A 23,300-nucleotide genomic window follows, 5' to 3' on the forward strand; every position below is an offset into this window, starting at 1 on the left:
TACAAATTACAATCTGCCCACAAGCCAGAGGAAAACAGAAAAGAGAAATAGGACTGCAGGTGAGCCAAGATTCCAAATAACATTCAAAATCATCTTACCTGTTTTCCTGACGTTGGCCGTCTTGGGAGCTACAGGTGAGGGTGGGATGTTTGAATGTGAGTGTATGTGTATGAGGTTCAGTGTGGTAAAGTGTGGGACAAGCAGAGGGACAGGGCAAAAGGGCAAGATGGGGTATAAAAGCAGGATATATTTTTGTGAGCAGGCAGGAGTTACGCTTTCCTTAGGGTATATGCAAATGTTATGGATCAAATCAAATAAAATGCAGGTAGGTCTAATCATTTTCTCAAACTATACATGACTAAACTAAATGGTACACTGGAAGAGAGAGTCCACCTTATATGGGTGCTGAGAGTTAAATACACATATACATTTTGATATCTGTTCAGTGTTGACCCAAGTCATGGCAATAAGTAATATGAAAGCTTATTAAATTATGTTCAGAAGAGGTAGTAACTGAGTCTATATTTCTTCTTCACATTACTTGTCCACAAAGTAGTCAAGGATAAAGTGGACATTTATCTCTAGGAAATCACTGTGATATTATAAATAGTGAAAAAATACCATTAAGAACTCTTGGAAATCCTCTCTGACCCCTAATATTACACAGAGCTACAGTGAATTGAGTAAATTTGATAGTTTCTAAAATGTAGGAATATTCTTCTCTTTTGTGAGTCAAGAACAGCTGCTTTCTGTTCTCTTTGAAGTATTAGACAACATTTTTAAGAGCATAGAAAATTCTTTAACGCTTTGTTGAGAATCTGTAAAACACTCTTCTCAGCACAGCCCTTTTTTGGTAGCAAATGGTTATTCTGAACAAATAGAATCTATACTCATTCCACATACTCTCATGTGGTCAGTATTATTTCAAGGATTTTCCAGTTAGATCAAATCATTATTTCTACTTGAAGTAAAATTCCACTACATTTCATTTAGTTTCGTTTTCAGTTTTTCCTTGAGTTTTCATATGCACTATGCACTCTTAGGCAGTAAGAAAAATGCATTATGAAACTGCTCGATTCTGGAAATTAAACTGTTTGGGTTAATAGTGCTTCTTTATTAGTGGAAAGTATGTTTCATGCCCATAGAACACCACACAGCATAAAATGAAGAGAAAGCTACTAAAAAGCTCAAGATGGTGATAGGGACATGCACTAAATGGTGACCCTTTCAAATGGCTTCATTTGAAACATTCAGAAAAGAACTAGACTTGCTTATGAAGCCAAAAACAGATCAAAAGGCAGCAAATAAACAAGGACCTTTCCACCTATGGGAACTTGTATTGGGAGATACAAGATAGAGAGCCAGTCACACTACAGTATTTGTATGTGCTGGGAGAGTTTGAAAAGGATATAAAATTAATTTATAAAATACCTAAAGTATGGTCCTTCAGTGTTTTTATTCACATCTTCTACCCACTTAGCTACATTATAGTCTCTTTTGAACCATGGGTTTAAATACCTGCAGAAAGCAATGGAAGGAACAAAGAAAGCAGAACAAGATAGAAAATCTGAAAATACACAGCACAAGCTTAGCAAGGATGTCTTCACCCTCCAAATGCAAGTGACCATGGGCAAATAAACCAGGATGGATGCTGGGTGATTATGAGGTAGTCTATACCATGACATGAAAATAATCTGAGCTACAACAAAGCTCAAGGCATTCTAGAATGTATTCAACATTTCTGGGAAAGCCTTTTCCAGTGGCTTCCCAAGGTGAATCAGAAGTTCCCTTTCAATCACAGTACTGTCAGCAGTCCAATTCACCCACCTCCAAAGTGGCTTTTTCCAGGCCACCTCTCATTTGGCTCCTTGGTTTTTAAATGATAACGGTGCTTTTCGAAAATATTCAGTTGGCTCCAATTCCAAGCTATATTTGAGCATATAACATCCCAAGAACTATTAAAAGGAGCAGGCCGGGCGCGGTGGCTCACGCCTGTAATCCTAGCACTCTGGGAGGCCGAGGCGGGTGGATCGCTCGAGGTCAGGAGTTCGAGACCAGCCTGAGCAAGAGTGAGACCCCGTCTCTACTAAAAATAGAAAGAAATTATATGGACAACTAAAATATATATATACAAAAAATTAGCCGGGCATGGTGGCGCATGCCTGTAGTCCCAGCTACTCGGGAGGCTGAGGCAGGAGGATCGCTTGAGCCCAGGAGTTTGAGGTTGCTGTGAGCTAGGCTGAAGCCACGGCACTCACTCTAGCCCGGGCAACAGAGTGAGACTCTGTCTCAAAAAAAAAAAAAAAAAAAAAAAAAAAAAAAAGGAGCAAAGTTCTCTCTCCAATACGAGAAGGCTTTTACATGGCACCTGTCTTACTCCCAGTAGTGTATCCCAAACTGGAGTCAACAATAAAGTATGCTCCAGTTGGCTCTGTAAGGAGCAGAAAGGTTCCCACCTTTCTGATCCTGGAGCCTCAATGCCTATTAAGTGTGGTCCAAATAGGTCTCCATGATCGTCGTGAAGCTGGGTTTAGTAATTTCGTTGCAGCTGCAATGTTCCTTCCTTCTCTTTGTGCACTCCAGACTAAAGTGTTTGTGTTTCCATTAGGAAAAGACCCTCAGAAGTTGCCTTCCAAGTGTTTGATCATGAATTTTGTGAATGACTGCCAGAAAGGTAATGACCTTAGTGAGCATTTCCCTGATGGATCTGGCAAATTCTCCATCATAATTATTGTGCATTTTTAAAGGCAGTAAAAGTGGAGGTGAAAATTGTTATTTTTCCCCCCAACAATTTTTCCTTTGATTTTTTACCCTGGGAGCCAGGCAAAAACATATCCCTTTAGAATTTGCCCTTGTAAAATAATATAGATTTAACAAAGCAGTATTGGAAGACTTTAGAGGTTTTACTGGGTTTTCCCATTTAAAAAAATAACTTTCAGAGATATCATACACAATGAAGAACAAGCTCTATAGAACTTATTTGGAAACAAACCAGGGAAAAATATAAAATACATTATTTGTTTTTGGTTAAAGTTTGCTTCTTTCCCCTGTATTTAGTTTTTTCAAGCTGTTCATAAATACATTTAAATCAAGGCTACATTTCCACAGTGGCATCAAAAAGTCAGGTTAATTTTTCAATAGCCCTTGCCTTCATTTTTAGTCATAACCAAGGCACTCTATAAAATATTATCATGAATTCCCCCCTGAAAGAAGAGTTTAGTTGCTTTTTATGCTTGTAAGACCATTTTTGCTACAACGATGTGTCCTGTCAGGAACAAGTCACACTAGTTTTGCCTTTAGCCACAATCATTGCCAACTTGTGCTTTCACAGAGATAGCCAATTAAAACTTGCATAAAGATTTCCACTGAGACTCCAAACAAAAAGAAAAAAGTCAAAAAGCAAGTGCAGCCACAGATGAAGGCTAGTGAATGCTCTGGCCTGGGGAGAACTGTAGAAAAAGCCCATGCAGCTGTAATCAGGTGAAACATCGCCACACAGCAAACTGAGTCACCCACAGGCAGACTGCCACTTCCAGGAGGAGACATTTGTTCCTTTCACTGACAATCTTAGAAACTCAAAGGACTGGTGCCACGGATTCTCCATGACAGCTTACAACCACATGGCGTGACTTGCAGTGGATGGACTTTTTCCTCCATTTCAGGGAGCACTTCAGAAGGCTGTGATCACTTCACCAGAGGTCACTGAAGAAAACTCTCAATTGTTTGCTCCTGCTGGGGATCTGCGCATGAAAATGTCTTCACAGTGGGCTTCCTAACATCTCAGGGTTGTGGTGGCTGGAGTGACGGGATTTTATCAAACTACAGTAAATCTGCCTATGTGGCTTAACTTGGCTTATAGCGCGACATGCAAAAAAATGCATTAGACGGGATAGGGGAGCTCTTTGTGTTCTCCAGGATGGAAAGGCAGAGGAAAATTAGCTGGTGCTGGCTGGACCAGGAGCATGTCCAAGCAGACATGAGGCTTGGTCAAAGATCATATGACCCTGTTCTCAGCCAAGGAAGGGACTTGGAGGGAGATTAAGTGGCAGCCCAGAGTAAACGGGCAGGTGGAGACTGACCTGTGATCCAGACTCCCTGTCTGGGGGCTGTCAGAGCCCCCTGGGCTTATGCCTTGGGATGGGACTGTCTGGGCGAGGGAGTGCCCAGGCTCAGGTGCTTGGGGCTCCCTCCTGTAAAAACACAATATATAATACACAGTCTAAGCCAAAAAAATTTTTACATCATGTACAACAGTGAGGAAGATGCAAAAGCTTTGAGTGGAAAAACAATACAATAAACAAGGACATTTTATTTTGTTAATTAGCAGAGCATGCATTTGTGGTGCATGTTTTAATTCATGTCCTGATTTTTCATCATCTGTTGGGATGATGAAGTACTAGAGGGAATACTGAAATAATGGACCTGAAATACCTGTTATTCTTAAAAAACAAAAAATAGGTATGTTTGTCTGTGGTCATTCTGCTCCTCTTATAGTCACACAAGTGGTATTAGTACATCAGAAGCAAATGGGATTACTTAAATATGAAAAGTATAAAAAATTTGCCAACATAATTCTTGACATGCTCTGTATCAGGAATTCTTATAAGAAAATGTGTATGTGTGTATGTATATATAGAGACAGTTTCTATACAAGACGGTATATGAGACTAGTGATCAGCTTCACAGACTTAGCTCCATTTAATTAACATGAGTCATGTAAACAAAATCAGAAAAGCCTAAGAAATCTGAGGGAGTCCTTAATACTTCTCCCTCACAAAGATGATTCTATTGTGATATCTTAATTAAATATAACTTAGCTATCTCACAGGCAAGATTTCTCAAAGTCTATCTTGTGGTATTACAATTTTTATCACATGATGTATGTAGAAATTTTATGCAAAATTAAAAAGAATAAGTAATTGCTCTACAAAATATTGTATGAATATTGGAACACCAAATGTTCTTTGGGTCCTAAAACCATAGCTTTAACATAGTACTGAATTTTTTTTTTAACCTACGAGTTTTCAAAGCTTTGTTATAGGAAATACTGTCAGAACACTAAACAGTAAATAAATGACTGCCATATGTCTTATTACATGGTCTTTCAAGGAATATCTAAAGACCATTTTACAGTTTTGTTTGTACTCTTGTGAGCCACTAAGTTAAGGAGCTTTGACTAGGTGACCTCATGCAAAACAAACCAAACAACATTCCAAAAAGAGTTTATCAACAAATGAGCCCTAAAGCATCCAAGCACTTTGGGAATGTTTAAGATAAATTCTAACACATAAGTTATTTAGGATGGAGTTCTAGGATGCCATTCTGGACCATGCGATGGTATCACTTGAAATTGTCTATTGTCTCTAAGGTAAAGTATCCTCTAGAAAGCTTTGACAAGCCACTTATAAAACAATACCATTCAGGTGGAAGGTGCAAATTTCAGGGCAATGCTATTATTCCTGGATTGGAAAAGGCAGGGTATATGATGGAAAAGCTAACATAAGTTTTTGACAGGCAGTTGATAAATACCTACTATTCAGACTTTTTAAGTATTAAGGCATGAAGAAGCAATAGAGATCCTGAAAATAATAACCACCACTACAGTGAGAAATAAGTAATAATTTTTAGGTGGGTTAAAAAAGTATGGGTAATTAAAACCAAGTGGCAGGGTCAGTCCAAAAGGATACTATGAGTGTGGAAAGGAAAGGAAATTAGGTTTGAGGAGGTTTTGTTTTGCTTGCAATTTCTTAAGTGGAGAAATGAACAAACAAAAGTGCCTGGCATTTACTTCATTATTAAATGTAACTTCTGACCCCACCCCCACTAAAAAAAAAGGTGTGGCTATCATTTCAAACAGATAATGTTGCATTTAGTGACAATGATTCAGTTAAAGAGCAAGTTTAGATAAATGTCTTTTTAAATGTTCTCAGAAGGAAAATTTAAAAGGGAAACTTATTCCATTAGTCTGAGAGAATGCTTAGATTGCAGCTATGAAGACTTCGGAGTGGTGGTTTTAGATTGTGAGCAGTTCATGCTCTAGTACGATGAGAATTTTTCCCTGATGCTTCCAGGCTGTGTGAGTATTGGGGAGCGGAAGGGTGACCCTTTGAAATGGCTGGACCCGGTGATGAGAAGAAAGGAATGTTATCAAAATTCCCTTCAAAAGGAACCAAAACACCACAATGGCAGGTGACTGGAGGAAAAAGCCTGCAGCGAGGGAGTGACCCCCACTATCAGTGAATATTGGTATGGGCACAGTTGCGGAGATGCCTATGTAAAAGAGAAAAGCCATGGTTAATTTTTAAAGGGCAAAAAAGAATTAAAAAAAAAAAAAAAAAAAACCCAAGACTGGAGGCATGGTTTATGGTTCTTTGACTATCTGCTTAATTAACTTTTGACACTAATTGCACAGGACCTTAGAGTGCCTTTTTCCGTTAGAGGTTCAGACTTACTCAGTTGAATTAGACCGAGGTCTAAATCTTTTCCCTCTGATTTTCTTTCTGTTGCCTCCCATGTTACCTGAAAAAGATGGTTTAGAGCTAGATTTCCAAGTAAAGAAATGATTGCCCTTAGTCTAATTATATGGTGTTTCAAGCGGGTGTAACGTATAAGCAGCACCTCGCTGGAACACTGGCCTTTGCAGCACCGTACAGCCTTCTCAGCCTGTCTAATGTACTGGTGCCACCGAATTCCCATCACTTCCCATCCAAGGAAAAGACAAAAAAAAAAAAAAAAAAAACTCCTATTCTAGATATCCTCCTCTCTGTTGTGAGAAGAGCTAAATAGCTTTCCAGAACGAACAAGGCTTTTAACACCAGGGACCGCAGAATATAGAACTTGGATTGTGTGGCTAGATGGATTCAGAGTGCTGGCCTCTACCTTGCCAAGAGTTACTTCGAGGTCGCCCATTTTCACAGATGTCTGAAATATGTTTTGTGTCTGGAATCCTTTCACTCCAAGAATGAGAGAGCCCATTTGACCTGAAATTGAAAATATTGATATATTGTTCAAAAATGTAATCAAATGGATCTTTTGAAATCAGTAAGCAAAACTTCTAAAAATTACTTGCATTAAATAAATCAAAGAAAAAAATCTGAAATGAAAGAATGAAGAGAACATGAAAGTCTTCATGAAGAAGGCAGAATTACACAACATTCAATTTAAGAAAAGTCAAATACAATGGAACCCCATTACAATCGTCTATAAATGAAAAGTATCAGGACAGAATGCAAGCCAATTTACATTCCCCAGAACAGAGCAAGCACATGGCAAATTCACTGTGTATGTCGTTACATAACCCCAATGCAGCATCATAATGGGGTCCCACCATAGATGTTTCTTAATTGTAAAGCAATGGTTTCCATTCAAGTACTATGAGAACATGGACTTTCAAGAGATTACATTAAGATTGTTTTATCAAAGTAATATTTAGGTTGTCTTAAATAATAAAATTATTTTCTGAGAATTGGCATTTTTCTCTACAAATATGGTCCAATAAAGTGTAGTACATGTTAGTTAATTGTCCAATAACTGAACTGAATCAGGAGTTTTTCATGGAAGTGTCTCTCACAAAGCCCATGTACCATTGAGCCCCTCTGCTATTTATGTCCTTCCTCCTTCACATGAATTATGTACAAGAAGCAAAATTTACACACCTACCTTATATCATACAAGAAATGAATTTTGACAAATTACATATACTTAGGAGACTAACAATTTGATAGAATTTTTAACTGTTTAAAAATCATAACCCACTGAGATTTTTCTAAAGTCTGGAAATTATTCAAATGGATATTTTAAGCTCTTTTTAAGATACTTTAGAAAATAGCACTATACTTAAAAAATCTTTCCCACATATCATTTTGGTTGATTACTAATAATGTCTATTTTAAAAAGAACCTTCCACTGATGAGTGAAAATAAATGGAACTCAGCACAATTATTTCATATTCATTCCCTAGGCTGGAACTTTTTCAACATCATTTGCTACTTACAGAATGACTCATATTTTGTACAAAAGGACAATAGAAATTCTGCTGGAACCCATTGAATTCTCCACATATTTGCTGTTGCTTTAAAATTTAATATTTGATCAAGAAATTACAGATATGAGAGAATTCAAGTAGTTCTCCAGTTGTCTTTTTCTTTCAGCCAACAAGTCTTCAATAAATTAAAAGAATAAATTTTCAAAACATCCTCCTACAGAACTGTACTCCTTGGCCAAAACTAGTATTTCTACTTTTGCTTTAAGCTTTGTTTTCTAAGTGAAAACTATCCTCCTTCACACTTAAGAAGTTCCACATAGAGTTCCTAGATCTCATTAATTTCTTATATTCTCCTTCCTGATTAATATTTATTAAGATTGAGAGCCACTGCAGAATTTTTACAGATGATTCACTCTCTACAGAACTCTAGAACTGACGTTTCCTCTCAATAAACTAGCAATTTCCCCTTCACTCTACAAAGTAACTAACGTGTCCAGTCCTAAGAAGGGTCACCAAAACCTTTTTCCTATCCATCATACCCCATTGGCAACTTTAAAGAAGTTTTTCCACAAGAACATTTTAGCTTCCTTCAATATGAATATAGGTCTCATTCCCTAAAACATTCCAACTATTTATTTCTTCTATCCATTTATTTTATCAAGCAATTATAAAGCATGCAGAATTTTAAATGGTGTCAAACACCTTAAGATGCTAGAATAAGAAATAGTATCAGAGTTTAAGACATATAAATATCAATCCCCCCTGTACTATTATAAAACTCAGGCACATACTAAGCGTACCTAATTTGTCAACTAAGGTGTAAATAATAAAGTCTAAAAACAATCATCCCAGAAAAAAAGGCAAAATCATAATGTTCAAATATATGATTCACAGAGAAGCAATCTTTGTTTCATAGCAAGCTTAGCTTTAATATATATAAAATTAAAAAAAATATTCAATGCGGCACTTATGTTACGACTTTATGTTAACAACTGCTTTTACTGAAGCATGACAGTAACCTTTTTCTTTGACTACCAAACATGACATAAAGCTCACCATTTAAAATACTATTAAATACTATGATACTTTCTTAAGCCATATAAGAGCAAGACTGGAAAACTCTGGGGTTTCTATGTAGATTTAAGGTTACTGTTTGTTTTGTTTCAATTTTGTGGCCTGATTTGTATAACAAGTGGTTCCGAGCATATGGCATTTTGAAGTAGAGTAATCAAAGAACAAAGGATACTATTTTTCAACATTCAAGAAAGAAGGAAGAAGTAATCAAACCTGCTGCAAAATAATGAAATGTTCTGACTAATGGAATAATGTGTGATGGAACAGGTAGAAATCTGAAAATGCGACAGAAAAGCAGACCTCTTCTTAGAACTAGATGCTGAGTTTGTGCTGACTCCAGGAGGAATGTCGCTATAAAAAGAGTCACCATCTCCAGGCTTTTTTACATAATCTCCCTGGGGTAACTGTCTAAGGCATAATAAACATTTCAGAGTCAGAAAACAAGACACACACATGAACACAGACATATACAAACATTATATCAGAAAAAAAGAGAGGTAGGGATAATGATCTACATGAATCCAATCTATAACAACACATAAGATTATTGATAAATGTGGCAAGTTAAAGTCATTCTAATTCTAGAGGTCAAAAATGCAGTCACTGAAGTCTATAGTTTGGATGAATAAAGCCTTGCTTTGGGGGAAAAATATGGAATGGTGAGTGTTTTCACTGTAATTTCATTATACTTGGAAATGTTAGCTGTAGTTTTGTCTTTAAAAAAAAAAAAAAAAACACTTGTGTAAAAGGACATGTGGTAGGATATACAGTCCTTGCCCAGATAAAGCATAGTTTTGTTTCACTGTGGGGAATAAACTATTCATGATTTCTAAACATTACATAATATAACCTTGATTTGGTCTAAAGAACTGATTGATTTCTAAACTATTCTATAACTTAATCCAAATAAATCCTTATTCAAGTGTGGTGTTCAATTTGGAACTTCATTTAACAGAAATATGAAGAAACTGAGAAAGATTCCAAGTTGAATCAAAAAGATAATTTTATAGCTGGTCAGTTAAGGAAGATAATTTAGCAAGAAGAAGAAACGGTTCAAAAAAGTAACTGAATTTTTGTTGAGACTATAAATAACAAGGGACAATCTATTTACTCTGCACTGTAACTGACCTTACTCATCTGATTTTGAATTAACTAAGATTGAAACAGATATTTATAACTTCTCTTAAGGTAATCAGATAGAAACTTCTAGGGTTCCCATTCAACCCTCCTGCAGTAGCTAATCTGATCATTTGTCAACGGTGTGGCCCCCAAACAGCCAAATGCATCTAAAACTTGATTCAATTCCATTCGGTACTATTGTTGGAAGTGGCACAAATTTTAAACAGAGCTATATTTAATTAAATCTCCAACATAAGCAAAAACTTGCTAACTTTTTTTCCTATGTGGTTTCTCATTTACCATTATATTCTTGGTTAATTGCTGATGCTAAAAATTTGATCCAAAAAATGCCATTTTCAGATGTTTACTTGCATACTGATTCCACGTTGCTGTAAATGTTTGAAATGCTTTGTTACTCATTCTTTTGAATGACTGAATACCCTCTCATATTATTTCAATGCTATAATATATTCACAGATCTCTACAAATCTCAAAAAAAATTTCAATTCATATAAAGCACATATTTTGTGTGACTTAATCTACTTCTCCCCTTTAACTAAAGAAAGAAGAATATCTCACAAAATTAGTATGTAAGACTAATTTTACCTCTAATTCTTTGATGTAGGTTCCTCCAAAATATTTTTAATTCTGTTAATGACTTTAGCTCATAATAGGTATCTTTTATTTTTCCCTATTATGAAATGTTAATTTTTATAGAAAAATAACATAATATCTCTATCATTTATAGTGTTACATGACAAATGATATATTTGCCTATGCAAACAGATCTTTGATCTCTATAATTGTATTTTCTGTTTTACCTCATATCAATAAAACATTCCATCAATGCTTGGAAAAATATTCGCAATAAAATCAGAGTTCTGTATTTTGCCTAAAGGAAAAAACTTCCCTTTTGTATCATATTAATATTTGTAAGAGAATCCCATCAATACTGCATTTCCATTAATAATCTTTATGGTTAACAAATCCTTTTTGTCATTACTACCTTTAATGATAATCTTTATAAGCCGATGAGATATGCCTCACCAAATTCAAATTAAATAAAGACAAGCTCTCCAAACTACACATGACCTTTCCCATTACTCTATTCCCCCAAATGACCTTCTCTTTACATGGTTCTGGCATTCAGGCATGTATCCTGGCAATTACCAAGGCCTCACGTAACCGATACTGAAGATGTAAATGCACTGCCTTGCACAATGGATGGGTGCCAGTTTTGTTTTTGTTTGTCGACAGAACACGTTTTACCACTCCTTCAATGTAACTTCTCTGTAGCCCATGGTCATTTTTTACAAAGTACCCAAACATCCTAAATGCTAAACATTCTAAACTGTGGGCTTCAGTCAAGGGGTTGGAAGGGAGTTTCAGTTTAAGGTACCTCTGCGGCACCACTGCATTTTTATCACTGTGGGCAGATTAGATTCTTACCCATCTCCATTGCAAATCTCCAAAATACAGAAACTACTTCACTGCATTCTCCTTAAAATTCGACAAGAAATGCATATAACTTTCTTCACATAGTAAATGTCAATGGTAGATTATCAATTTTGTTAGAGATCTCTTAAGAATAACATTTAATATCCTTCATTGTCTAGAAATTTATCCTTTTTATAATATTTACTACATATTACAGCAAACCTATTTCTTCTTGCTTTAGTGAAAATGGAGAATATCAGGTCCCTGTGATCAATAAAATAACATTTCATCATTTGTTACCAAAGATCATAAATGACCAACTAAATGACCCCTTTAAAATGTTTAAATTGAACTTCTTCTTCTAGTCTTTTATTATCTTCATGGCTTTATTCCTAAATCTTGAGTGTTTTTATTTCATCAAATTTTGGACACTAAAAGTGATTACTATCGTAGGTGGCCTGCCCAGTGCTAAGTTTTATAATGGTAATATTACCTTATAATTCTCAAAATATATGCAAATACTTTAGACATGTCCATGATTTTTTTTGTCAACAGTAACCAAAAGAAAAGAAATACTTATGTAACTAAAATTTTTTTTTCCTCAAAAAAGATCCCTTCCTATATTAATTACAGGTTGTCTTTTTCTTCCCTACACAACCTTGGCATTTCATTTTGTATTCTGAATTAATACACTCCATTGAATAACATTCTTTTGAAGGTACTGCCTATTCTCTAAGACAAGGACTGACTCCTATAACTTAATGACTCTGGAGGAGTTGGTTCATACAAACTGTAATTACTATTTCTCTCCAGGTCTATAGTACCCATGCTTATTGCTTGCTTATTCTTATTCTACTTCAGAACACAAAGTCAGCCCAACTCCTGACGTGTTCATAATTACGAATCATCTAGTTGGTGTGTTAGCACTCTAAATTTAAATATTAAGTAAGACCGTGTTTTGGGTCACCCCAAAACCCTTAGGGAAATATTTGGTCCTGTTATGAGAGATGTCTGATCTTTCCTAAAAGTATCCATTGAATTATAATATTTATCTTAATGATCCTTATGCACACTTAGAATGAGAAAAAATTTAAAAAACCCACTTAACCAAGTCTTAACTTAATGCTGAAGGAGGCATTTCTCCAATGCTTGGTTCATGTCTGGGCTGTCTCATATTGGAACTCTTATTTTACTATTTTAAGAAATATTGAATAATGTGTACCAAGTCACATGGACAGATGCAATGAATATCACTGAAATAATAATATAAAAACAAACTAAGAAAGGCTTGAAAAAAAAGTAGGAAGTTCACAAGCAGAAAATAAACTGGCTAAAACAGGTGAGAGAAAAGAAATGGGGGGAAGAGGATTCTGCTTAAAGTAAACCCACATATCAGAAAGATATGATCTAATTTTTTATCCTATTTCTCATTAGTCATAATGGTGTGTGTTCATTTCAGACAAAGGAAGAGAATAAGATTTCAGCTGAATGTGGGTGTTTTACAAATCTAAATTCAGTTAATGTTTCTTATTCTGTAGCTATTTGTGAACCTGCTCTGAAAACTAAAACCCACTTGTAAGTCTTTGTTACAAACCACACAGCTGCTAAATCTGAAAGCAATTATGTTATAATATAAACAATAATGCCAACTGAAAAAACTGTGGAAGTTTTCTTTCCTGAAGATTTTAAAGAAAAGGATAAATAACCCTCCTCATTACGGGATGTCTAAGGCTTCTCCATGGCTCCTTGGTTCCATGGTTCTACCCTTCACAAGATGACCTTGGCAGATTTAAAGTCATGTCTTATCTGTGTGGGGTTCTGCCTCCACTACGCCACAGAATGGGACTTCTATTTTTTTTTTTAGATAAGAGTTTGTGAACAAAAAGAAAAAATAAGTTTGCTTCTCATCTATCTGTCAAACTTGCAAGTAAATACATAACATAATCCTTCAATATACTGAAAACCTTGAGGACACAGTCTCTCTCAGGAGGGAAATTTATCTGGTTATCAGATTCAGTCACAGAGTTACTTGCCCGTCCTCTCCAATAATTTGAAAGTTATGCCCAATTTGGCATTTCTGGGCCATTATAACACTAATAAGAATCTGGTAACTGGCTACGTATTTATTATCTGCATCTAGTGTCAGAGCAAAACTTTATGTTCACCAACACTTTCACCAGCTCAACCACTTGTGTGGGCCTCATTCATATCAATGTATGCTGCCTTCCTCTGGGAGAACCACCACATCCACCTCTTTCATCTGAAGATTAGAGAAACACAGTCTTCAGAGACCACATGCTAATAACTTCCCTTCACCATAATGCTTTACAGAATACAAAGAACCTTATTTGACTGAGAGTCCAGGAAGGTTAAGTGATTTCCCAACACCACATTTCTGATTCCTTGTCGATTGGTCCTCCCACCATAGACCCTTAAAGGAAAACCTAATTTAAAGGCAATAACAACTCAAAATTCTTAATTCTACTATCTGGCATCTTTTGGAATTGGGCAGATCTTTGTTTGATATCTTTGATATTTTTACAGAACTGAACATTTATTAATGCATGCTTTGCTCTGTTGGCCTTACCACTTTCTCTATAATCACTAACATATTTTTAAAAAGGAAAATCTTTTAGAAGACACTGATACATTCATGACTTCCTGATCTAAAGTCTATTCTTTGCTGTTTCTCCATTTTGAGAAATATTGTATAAACCTAACATTAATAAGCTATGGGCAAGGGCAAAAAAAAAGGCTGTGTTGAAATATATCAAAATACATAAAATAAATACCCTGAAAATGTGACAACTCTCAAAATATGGACTAGATTCCAAAAGAGTCGCCAGACCAATGAAATGATGACTCAGTAACACCAGGAGACATGAAATTATATAAGGCACATAAACGAGATTCTTAGTGTGAAATGTTCTTAACTATGTCTATACATAGATTGAGTTAGAATAAGAAATTAGTATACACTTTTAAATATTAATAAGTTTTGCATAGTGTGGGCAATTCCCTTATTCTGGATAGTATCTCTAGTTAGAACACATCTTACAGCACTGTTCTAGCTTTGCTTATGTTACATATTTGAAATATTTTACTTTCCTTTTTATATATTGAGTAATATTAAATTACATTGTAGCCTTAGCACCTATGGAAATGGAGTTGAATCATTTATTTTTTTTTATCTTATTCTCCTAATTCCATTTTTCACTAAAGAAAGCCACCAAACTTAGATTTCTGACATGACTAATCAACTTCTACCCAACAGAAAGCCTAAATGGCTCTTGTTTTTCTGGACAAAAGACTTTAAAACACGTCATAATGAAATCTAATTGTTTTTAAAATGTAATTAATTTTGTCTCAGTTTTACTTTTTCCCTTAATGATGAGTTAGTTATTCTAGGGCAAGGTCAATTTTTCTAATATCCACACTGACCAGGATTTCACTTGGTACCCCCTGGGCACCAGACATTTATAGAGATTCTCTAGATTCTTATGGCTAAAGCCTTATAGGGATTTTAAATTATAAACAGAAAAGTTTAAAGTTTTGATTTGTGAAAAAATGAAAGTTGTAGTTGGGACCTGAAAAAGTATCACATTTATACCTTATTCATAACCAGACATGTAACTGAACGATGGAGAAAGTTAAATAGGAATCTGCATAAATATCTTGAGTATAGGACTAAATACTATATGATGTGCAAGATCTGGTCTGTGCTATCAATTTCCAGGGTAATATTTTAATTTTTTTTATCAATAGCTAATAGCATTAGTAACTTTTTAAATGTGAAAAGTGCAGGGTGAATCCCAATATTATGTGCCAATTTAGATTTAGATAAAAATAGGCAATTGTTATAGAACAACACGAATGTTTGTATCTCTTTTTATGCTGTTGGTTAAACATGGATTTTAAGGTTATGCTGAACAGGATGCCTGACTTTCTCTAGGGGCATTTTTATTCAAAAAAAGTACACAAGACAATCAGAGATTCCAACTATGCAAATTCTTTAACTACCTGTGTGATTAACTAATAAATAAAAAAATTTTTCCTTATGTAGAGAGAAACAGGCTCATCAAGTGCCAGAACATTCCCTGACAGCAACACTGCTCTAATAGACTTTGTCACTTATGAATGGAAGTAATATAACAGCTGTAACAAATAAAAAATAAATTCCCTCAGAAAGTAATAGGCAATAAGAGTGTTATAAACATAAAGAAATAATGTAAACAAATGTGACACTTTAACATAGAAAAAGTTTGTTTTGGATGGAAAAAAATCAATTCCTACATACATTACTATAAAATAACACAAATAAGAACCTGCACTAATTGTATTATTGGATAAAGGAGTCATTAAAATTAAATAATGACAGGTGTATTTTAAATTAATATAATTCACAGCATCATTACTAAAATCATTATTTCAAGATCATGAAAAACCAAGATTAGTGTATATGATCATTGTAACAGAAAAACAAAGCGAACTTGATTATAATCATATGTATGAATTCCAACAATTATGATAGAAGTTAAACCTTTCAGTTATGTGTTCAGATTATTCTTATCACATACCTCTGTTCTCGATAGTTTCTTTTCACGGACAAGAAGAAAGGGGGGGAAAAGCACAAGAATTAGTTACCTATAGAAGGACATTAAGAAGGAGCACTAAATACCTAAATATCAAAGCTTTAGAATTCATCGAAAAGGCTTCCCTAGAGGATTTTGAACTGCAATTAAAATGGGGAATGCACATAAAAATTTCACTTCATCATTAAGACAAGTGACAAAGAGTTAGTGACAATGTTATCAAATAATTATCCCCATTTTAAAAGCATAAATAAGCTGTAATCATTAAAGAGTAACTGTCTTCTCAACATCAATTGTATTGCACTAAAGTCAATCTTATTTCAAATATGGGTTTTCAGACATATGCATTGTTTTAAGTAATGAAATTAATGAATCAAGTTCCTTATATATATTAACTGTGTTTTCATAGAAATAAAATCAATTCATCCTTATTGGAATATAAACCCCAAACTATAGTTGTTCCTAAGAATATCAAACAGGAGACTATAAATGCACACCAGAATGTTTTATTTCATCATGCGTGATTAAAAAAAAAGTGAATTAATTCACAGCTGTCAGGGACCTCCTAAGTTATTCCTACTTACTCACTGAAGCTCCACATTGGAAATATTTGTTCAACATTTAGTCTCTGTTTTTTATTTGACCATAAGCTAAAATAAACTTAAATGAGTTTTAAAATAAACTGATTTTAAAAAATATTTTGCTCTAAAGGATGTGATAGTGCAGTACAAGTGACTTTTTTCAAGAGTTAATTGTTAACTTTCTATCTTTACATAATTGTTAATATTTTGAAGATATATTAGGAAGGTCAAGCAACTGAGTGGCTTTGGGCTCCTTCCTCTAATATCAAGGATAATGTTTCCATATATGGAGTTTGTTTGTAGCACCTTCACCTGCCAATCTATTCTACCCACATGGTAAGTATCCTGTTTAACAATAGGCACATGAGGGTAAAAATGCCAATTTGTTATTATTTTTCATTCCAGAAACTATAAGATAGGGGGAAATTAAGTCTGGTATCTTTCTATTCAACAAGTTTTACTTTTTATTACTTCAATCTGATTACTTGAGCCATACAGTTGCAAACGAACATTTACTTTTTATTACCTCAATCTGATTACTTGAGCCATACAGTTGCAAACAAACATTCCTCTTCTCTTATTCCTGCTATTTCCCACCCCAAGGTTTAGAGTAGGAGTGGAAAGTTTAAATGGGAGACTAATGGAAAATGAGCTCTCTGGTCCTAAATCTGCTTTTGAACTTCAAATAAAATATGTAAAACATCATATTCATGAGTTTAATTTCTCTACTAAAATTTCTACATTTTCATTCTATTTTTGGACATATTCTGAATAATGTTAGAAACACTAAAACTTTAACCATTTAGATCCACATTATTTATAAAGAGGATACTGCAGCATGAAAAGATTTGTCTTTTTCGTTAATCAATCTGCAAAGTACAAATTCAGAAATGAAGAACCTCAAAAGAATGTCATAAAAATAAGAAATCACATAAAGAAATACTTTTAATTCTAATCATTAATTTCATAAGTAACAGGAATGAGTGTTTAGGTTTCATATTTTCTGAAAAGTAAGTTCCTCCAAGATTGTACAAATGAAATATCCACTTGCATCAGTAGGTGGCAGAAAATCACACACTCCAGAGCTAACAATTTTCCTTTCAGTTTTCACGTGACCAAATGAAACCACTGAGCTACTTCAAAACAACAATGCTTGTGATGGCAATTACTATTTAAGTCCTGCATCAGCGAAGTTGAAGAGTGTGACTCCAAGATAGAGCTAATTTGCCTGAGGTGTGAGAAGAAATCAAATTATAATCAGAAAAGCCTGCCTTCCTTACTTCCTTCCCTTCCTTCCTTACAATTTTATAAGTCCATATGTTATGCTAAAATCAGACTCTGTGAATCTAAGTGTGCAATATACATAATAACCAGCACAGCAACGAGGCCCACAGGTACTGAGCATCTGCTATGGACTGCTCTACAGGGCACTAGGTACTCATTTAATCAGGGCGAAGCTTACTTTCATGCCATGTCAGCTATGCTATACTGAACTGTACTATGCTGTCTGCGCTACTTGTTAATATGGTTTTTGACAAATGTCTCTATTCTCATGCTTGTAGCATACAAAATTTATCCTGGCAATAAACTAACTGCTCTCCCTTTTCAGTCAAAGAAACTCTTTCAGGGTTTTGATTTCACAAACAATTGGCTTAAGACCACATTAGGTAATAACAATAATGGCAAGCAATTACATAGTATGTCCTGTGGGCCAGACACTTCTCTGAGTGTTTGACATATAGTAACTCGCAGAACTAAGATGAGTCTGTTGAAAGGTACGGGGTAATTTTAAAGTCGAAAATATTCTAATTCCCAAAACTTTTAGTGACCTAAGTTTGATCCATGAGGAAATATATGCCATGGGGGCGTGCCCAGAATGCCTAGCAAAAGTTGCCTTCCAAATGGAGAAAAACCCTAGGCCTGCAGACCAGAGCACCAACATCAGAGATCAGAAGAATATGACTTTAGGTTGAACTATCAAATAGAATTTAAGGTTTACCATATTTCTGTTAACTTATTAAACTTAAATTACTTATTTGAATGTTAATAAAAATTTTCACATCGTAAGATTGAAGTACTTAAAAAGGAAATCGTACACATTCAATACATAAATAAGCCTAGAATGTTTAAAGGCATTTACTTAGTAAAATATTTAAGGGTGTAAAATGTTATACAAAAGTTATATAACATAATTTTTTAAAATTTATATATAGAACCAAAAAAGTCATAAGTTGAACTGGGAAGCTTAAGAGAATTAGGCTTTTAAAATTTGTAACTTGAAGTTGAATTTTAATTTTAACAAACTAAATCTTGCAACAGTCTTTTCTTCACACAAATACACTCACATATTTAATTAACAAATAATAATGCCTCCCTCATACTACTTATGAAAATAAAGAGGCTTTGTCTTCCCTTAGCATGATATATGACCACAGCAAACACTCATTGACAGATCTGCTGCCGTTGTTCTTGTTATTACTGTTATTACTGCCATTGTTATTAAAGTACTAAGTTCTCTCACTGTCTTGCCTAGATTTTGGGGTACAGGTTTAAGTTAAGCCTGTGTCATGTAAGGGCAAACCAACCCAGCCGTTTTGTAAGACACGATTTAGATTGATTTTAATTCACTTCAATGATTTTAAAACAATATTCAGTACTTTTAGAATAGAAGGGCATTGCCTCAAAATTTAAAAAAATGGTCAATTATTATTACTTCTAACCATGTCAAAAAAATCACCGATTGTTGAACAAGACCGATTTTCATTGCAAGTGTATTTATGGAATGATACAAAACTTTCCAGAAATTTTCATTTAATGAAAATGTTTAAAAGTCTATTTTGATAGTAAAAAGACTGAGACATTTCACTTACTTATAACCCCACGCAGTGATTCCTAATATGAGGGCCAGCACTAAAATGGTGCCAGCAATTATGCCTATTATGATATTGGTGCCAGCAACACCTGCAAGGGAAAAAAAGAAATAAGGACGATCAGTGATATAAAATTCTTTCAGGAACTTTATTCTCCAGATTTGTAATCATCACACTAACATTATTTGTGTTTTTTTTTTTTTTTTAAAAAAAAGGATATTTTTCCAAGGAAAGAAAAATCAACCATAATTCAGCAGTCCATATCAATTTTTTAAAATGACTTTTTATATATGTTCCTTTTTAATTCTCGTCCAAGTGCATTTTGCACAGTTGTATTTTCCACGTATTTATCTTGAAATTATGATGTCTTTGAACTAAAAGAGGGAAAAGTAATGATACCAAAAAGCAGGAGAAGGATGCTAGTACATATATTGGCATAACACCCTTTAGGGAGGAATTTGTAGAAAATCTTTATTCCTTTTGACTCTTACCACTGTCTCACAAATTCTAAAAATGTTACTGCACATATTACTCCATTCGGACAACTAATGCAAGGTCCATATTGCTCTTACTGTCGTGTGTTTGTGTGTGATATTTTGTCTCTCAAAGTGAATATAAACTACTTACGGGGGAAAACATGTCTACAGACGAATACGATCAGTGCTCAGGTGGTATAATGATAAAAGCACTGGGCTTATAATTCCCAGTCTGGGCAATGATGGCCGTGGCATTCTAGAAGAGGAAAACCCAAAGGAAAAAAAAATGTCTGGTGAGCTGGAGATTGGTGCTCATGTGGCATGAGAGGGAGGTGGTGCCAAACTGGCAGAGAGACAGGCAGGCAGAAGCCAGGGCAAGGCCAAAGCTCAGGACTGCGGGATGCCATTGTTGTGTCAGCATCCTTTGTCAAACAGGCTGAGATACAATCCTTAAGGGGATCACAGTAGTGAGAATGGTGCAGTGGGTCAAAGGCTTAGTCAATAAGCTCAAGTGAAGGCCCAAGGGCAGAAAAGGCTGATCTGAGTGAGGTCTGGCTTTGAAATCAGGAGGCTTGTTTTATGGACGATGATTTACGCCACAAGTCTAATTGCAGGGCTTTCATCCAGAGCCACTCAGATCCCTCCTTGTCTGCTCCACTCCTGAGGCATTGTGCTAGGCATCAAAGGTCAGTAATCGTGGGCACCTGAAGAAGATTCTAATTCCCCACGATGGAAATGGCAGTATGTCTGTCCCTTAGTAGTCATGTCGGGCAGTAGAGCTAGGACACGAGCAGACTGGTGGCACTAACCTGCCAGACCCTCTGTGGGATGGGTGGATGTAGATGCCAGAGGATCTCCTGGTTACTAGGATTTCCTTACTCTAAGATCTAGCATGTCTGGTCCTCTCTTCCTTTTATTCCAGGGATTTAACAAGGATCAATAAACTTAGATGCTAGTCTTAATTATTTCCAAGTAATTTTAAGTGACTTTTGACAAGTCACTTAAAATCCACGTACCTAAATATCCTCATCTCTGCATTAACTGCTGCAACAAGCTCCATGCTGCTGAGACTCGGGACTGCAAAATCTGAATCATACTCTGACTTTCTTTATTAAAGTTGTTAGATTTTTTTACCTGTCTAGATGGTTGGAATGAACATATTCCTCTTTTCTCAGCCATTGGAAGTGAATGGACTTCAGGATTTGAGCATTTCATGCAAAAGAACTCAGTGATGAAATGATGAAATGGTTTAAAAGGGGACATTTGCCTCCAACATATGAGATCTTTCAACTATCAGCATTTAATTTCTACTTCTCCACTTGGGCCACCTTAGCTTTATTTATTTTGATTTTTTAAATATTTTAATAGATTTAGGGGGTCAAGTTGAATTCCATTACACATATATATAGTATGGTAGTGAACTCTGAGCTCTTAGTGTACTCATCACGAGAATAGTGTACATGATGTTTCTTATCCATGTCCTTAAAGTCCTTCCAGTCACCTTGGCAAAGATTACAACTTCTAGTTCAGGCTACAAAACTGGGGTTGAATATCAATGAGATTCTATTAAAATAAAATGTTTTAAAAATTAATTCTACAATTGTTTCTTTTTCTTATTTATTCAGTCCCAAAATACTAAATTCTCCCTTTAAATTCAGTTAAGAATTATTACTACTTTCTTTCATTTGAAAGAAACATTAGGGTTTGTTGACAGCCCTAGATAAGTACAATACTTAAAAAATCTCAGTCTGAAGTAGGACAAGATAAGGCCAAATCAGTAGACTATGTTATACACAATATTGTAGATCATTACAATGTAATAGAAATGATCAGTTTCACAAAGTGGACCCCAGTTGCACATTAAAATTCATTATTATGTGGATATAATTTATGAGTTATCATAAAAATAATTCAAATAAAAATGTCTGAAGGGCAGTTTTCTCTTTCCTTGTGTATAACGACCACATAATGATACCAAATTAAGTACCCACCATTGCCAGACAGAGTGATACCAGTCTTTTCATCGTCATTGTGAGGGAAGTAAGTGTTGCAGTCGGCCCCTATCCAGTGTCTGTTGCACACACACTTCAGCTCATTACTGCAAACCTGAAATCCAAAATCAAGCTAGAGTAAACATCAACTCTCTGGTACAGAGACATGAAAAATAAACATTAATTTATAATTATTAATATTATACGCTTAAAATTTGATAACATTAAAAAATTGGTACTTTAATAATACTAATTACATTATTTCTCACTCCAATACCTAAAAAAAATTTGTTGACCCAAAAGGAACAATGAATTTTAACAGAGGAATTAATCTATATCTAAAAGAAATCAATGAAATTATTGTTTTGATTTTCATTAACTTAAATTTTATGAGGCAGATTTTAAAAACCAAGCAGAAAAACAATCATCAGTTCATTATGCAATACAAAGGGTTTTTTCCTTCCAAAGTAAGGGTCTTTAGGCAAAAATGGTATTAATTTTTTAGGAAGCAAAACAAGATAAAGAGAAGTCCAATAAACAAGTGGGAAGGCCTGATGTTCTGCAGTAGTATGAAAAGAAAGCTTCACAAGGCTATAACCCTGGCTCCTCAACCCAACCCACAGAAGCTAGCAACCTCAGGGTCATAGGAACTAAGAACTCCCACAAATAAAGCATAGAAAAAAATTCACATAGAAATAACAATTTTTTTAATTACATGAAAATAGTCTCTCTTCATTCATCTACCCAGGAAACAGAATCTACACCCCCGATCTCATAATTCAAAACACCTTTGAATGTAGTAAGAAGTAGAAGAGTGTTAGCTCAGGTTTCCATTATTAGAGAGATAGCTGTTTAGGGTCATATCTATTTCTATGATATAAAAGAAATGAATACTTCCCCATGGTGAGGTACTGAATACTTACTCCATTTCCTGAACAAATAGTGCCTTCTTTACTGCTTAAGCAAGTACTAAAGTTGAAGGAAGCCATGGGAAGACACCTGTGTTCTAAACACATCATTTGGGGACCACAAGGTGTCCCATCTTCCACATAGCCAAGATCTACATCTTCTTCAAGCCTAACATGCCCGCCACTAAAAATAAATAGGGAGCAAAAAGAAAATGAGATTCCATTAATTCACAGCCATCTGGAGAACATGCTCAAAACCTAAAAGTGG

General features: G+C 34.9%; 1 protein-coding gene across 2 annotated transcripts in view; it reads right to left on the minus strand.

The window, feature by feature from the left end:
• Nucleotides 1-6,360: 6,360 nt before the first annotated feature.
• ADAM22 (ADAM metallopeptidase domain 22) overlaps nt 6,361-23,300 on the minus strand; it is a 184,798-nt gene continuing 167,858 nt past the window's right edge. Inside the window, exons 23-29 of one of the 2 annotated variants that reach the window (XM_069461284.1) lie at nt 23,048-23,216; nt 22,125-22,239; nt 19,658-19,748; nt 16,192-16,209; nt 9,359-9,466; nt 6,880-6,980; nt 6,361-6,519 (exon numbers count right to left, since the gene is read on the minus strand). In XM_069461284.1, coding sequence (XP_069317385.1) covers nt 6,449-6,519; nt 6,880-6,980; nt 9,359-9,466; nt 16,192-16,209; nt 19,658-19,748; nt 22,125-22,239; nt 23,048-23,216 — 673 coding nt within the window. In that variant the 3' untranslated portion in view covers nt 6,361-6,448. The remainder of the gene's footprint in view (nt 6,520-6,879; nt 6,981-9,358; nt 9,467-16,191; nt 16,210-19,657; nt 19,749-22,124; nt 22,240-23,047; nt 23,217-23,300) is intronic. The other variant, XM_069461285.1, reaches the window with a different exon arrangement.

This window comes from Eulemur rufifrons, chromosome 29 (genome assembly GCF_041146395.1).
Source record: "Eulemur rufifrons isolate Redbay chromosome 29, OSU_ERuf_1, whole genome shotgun sequence".
Classification (NCBI taxonomy): domain Eukaryota; kingdom Metazoa; phylum Chordata; class Mammalia; order Primates; family Lemuridae; genus Eulemur; species Eulemur rufifrons.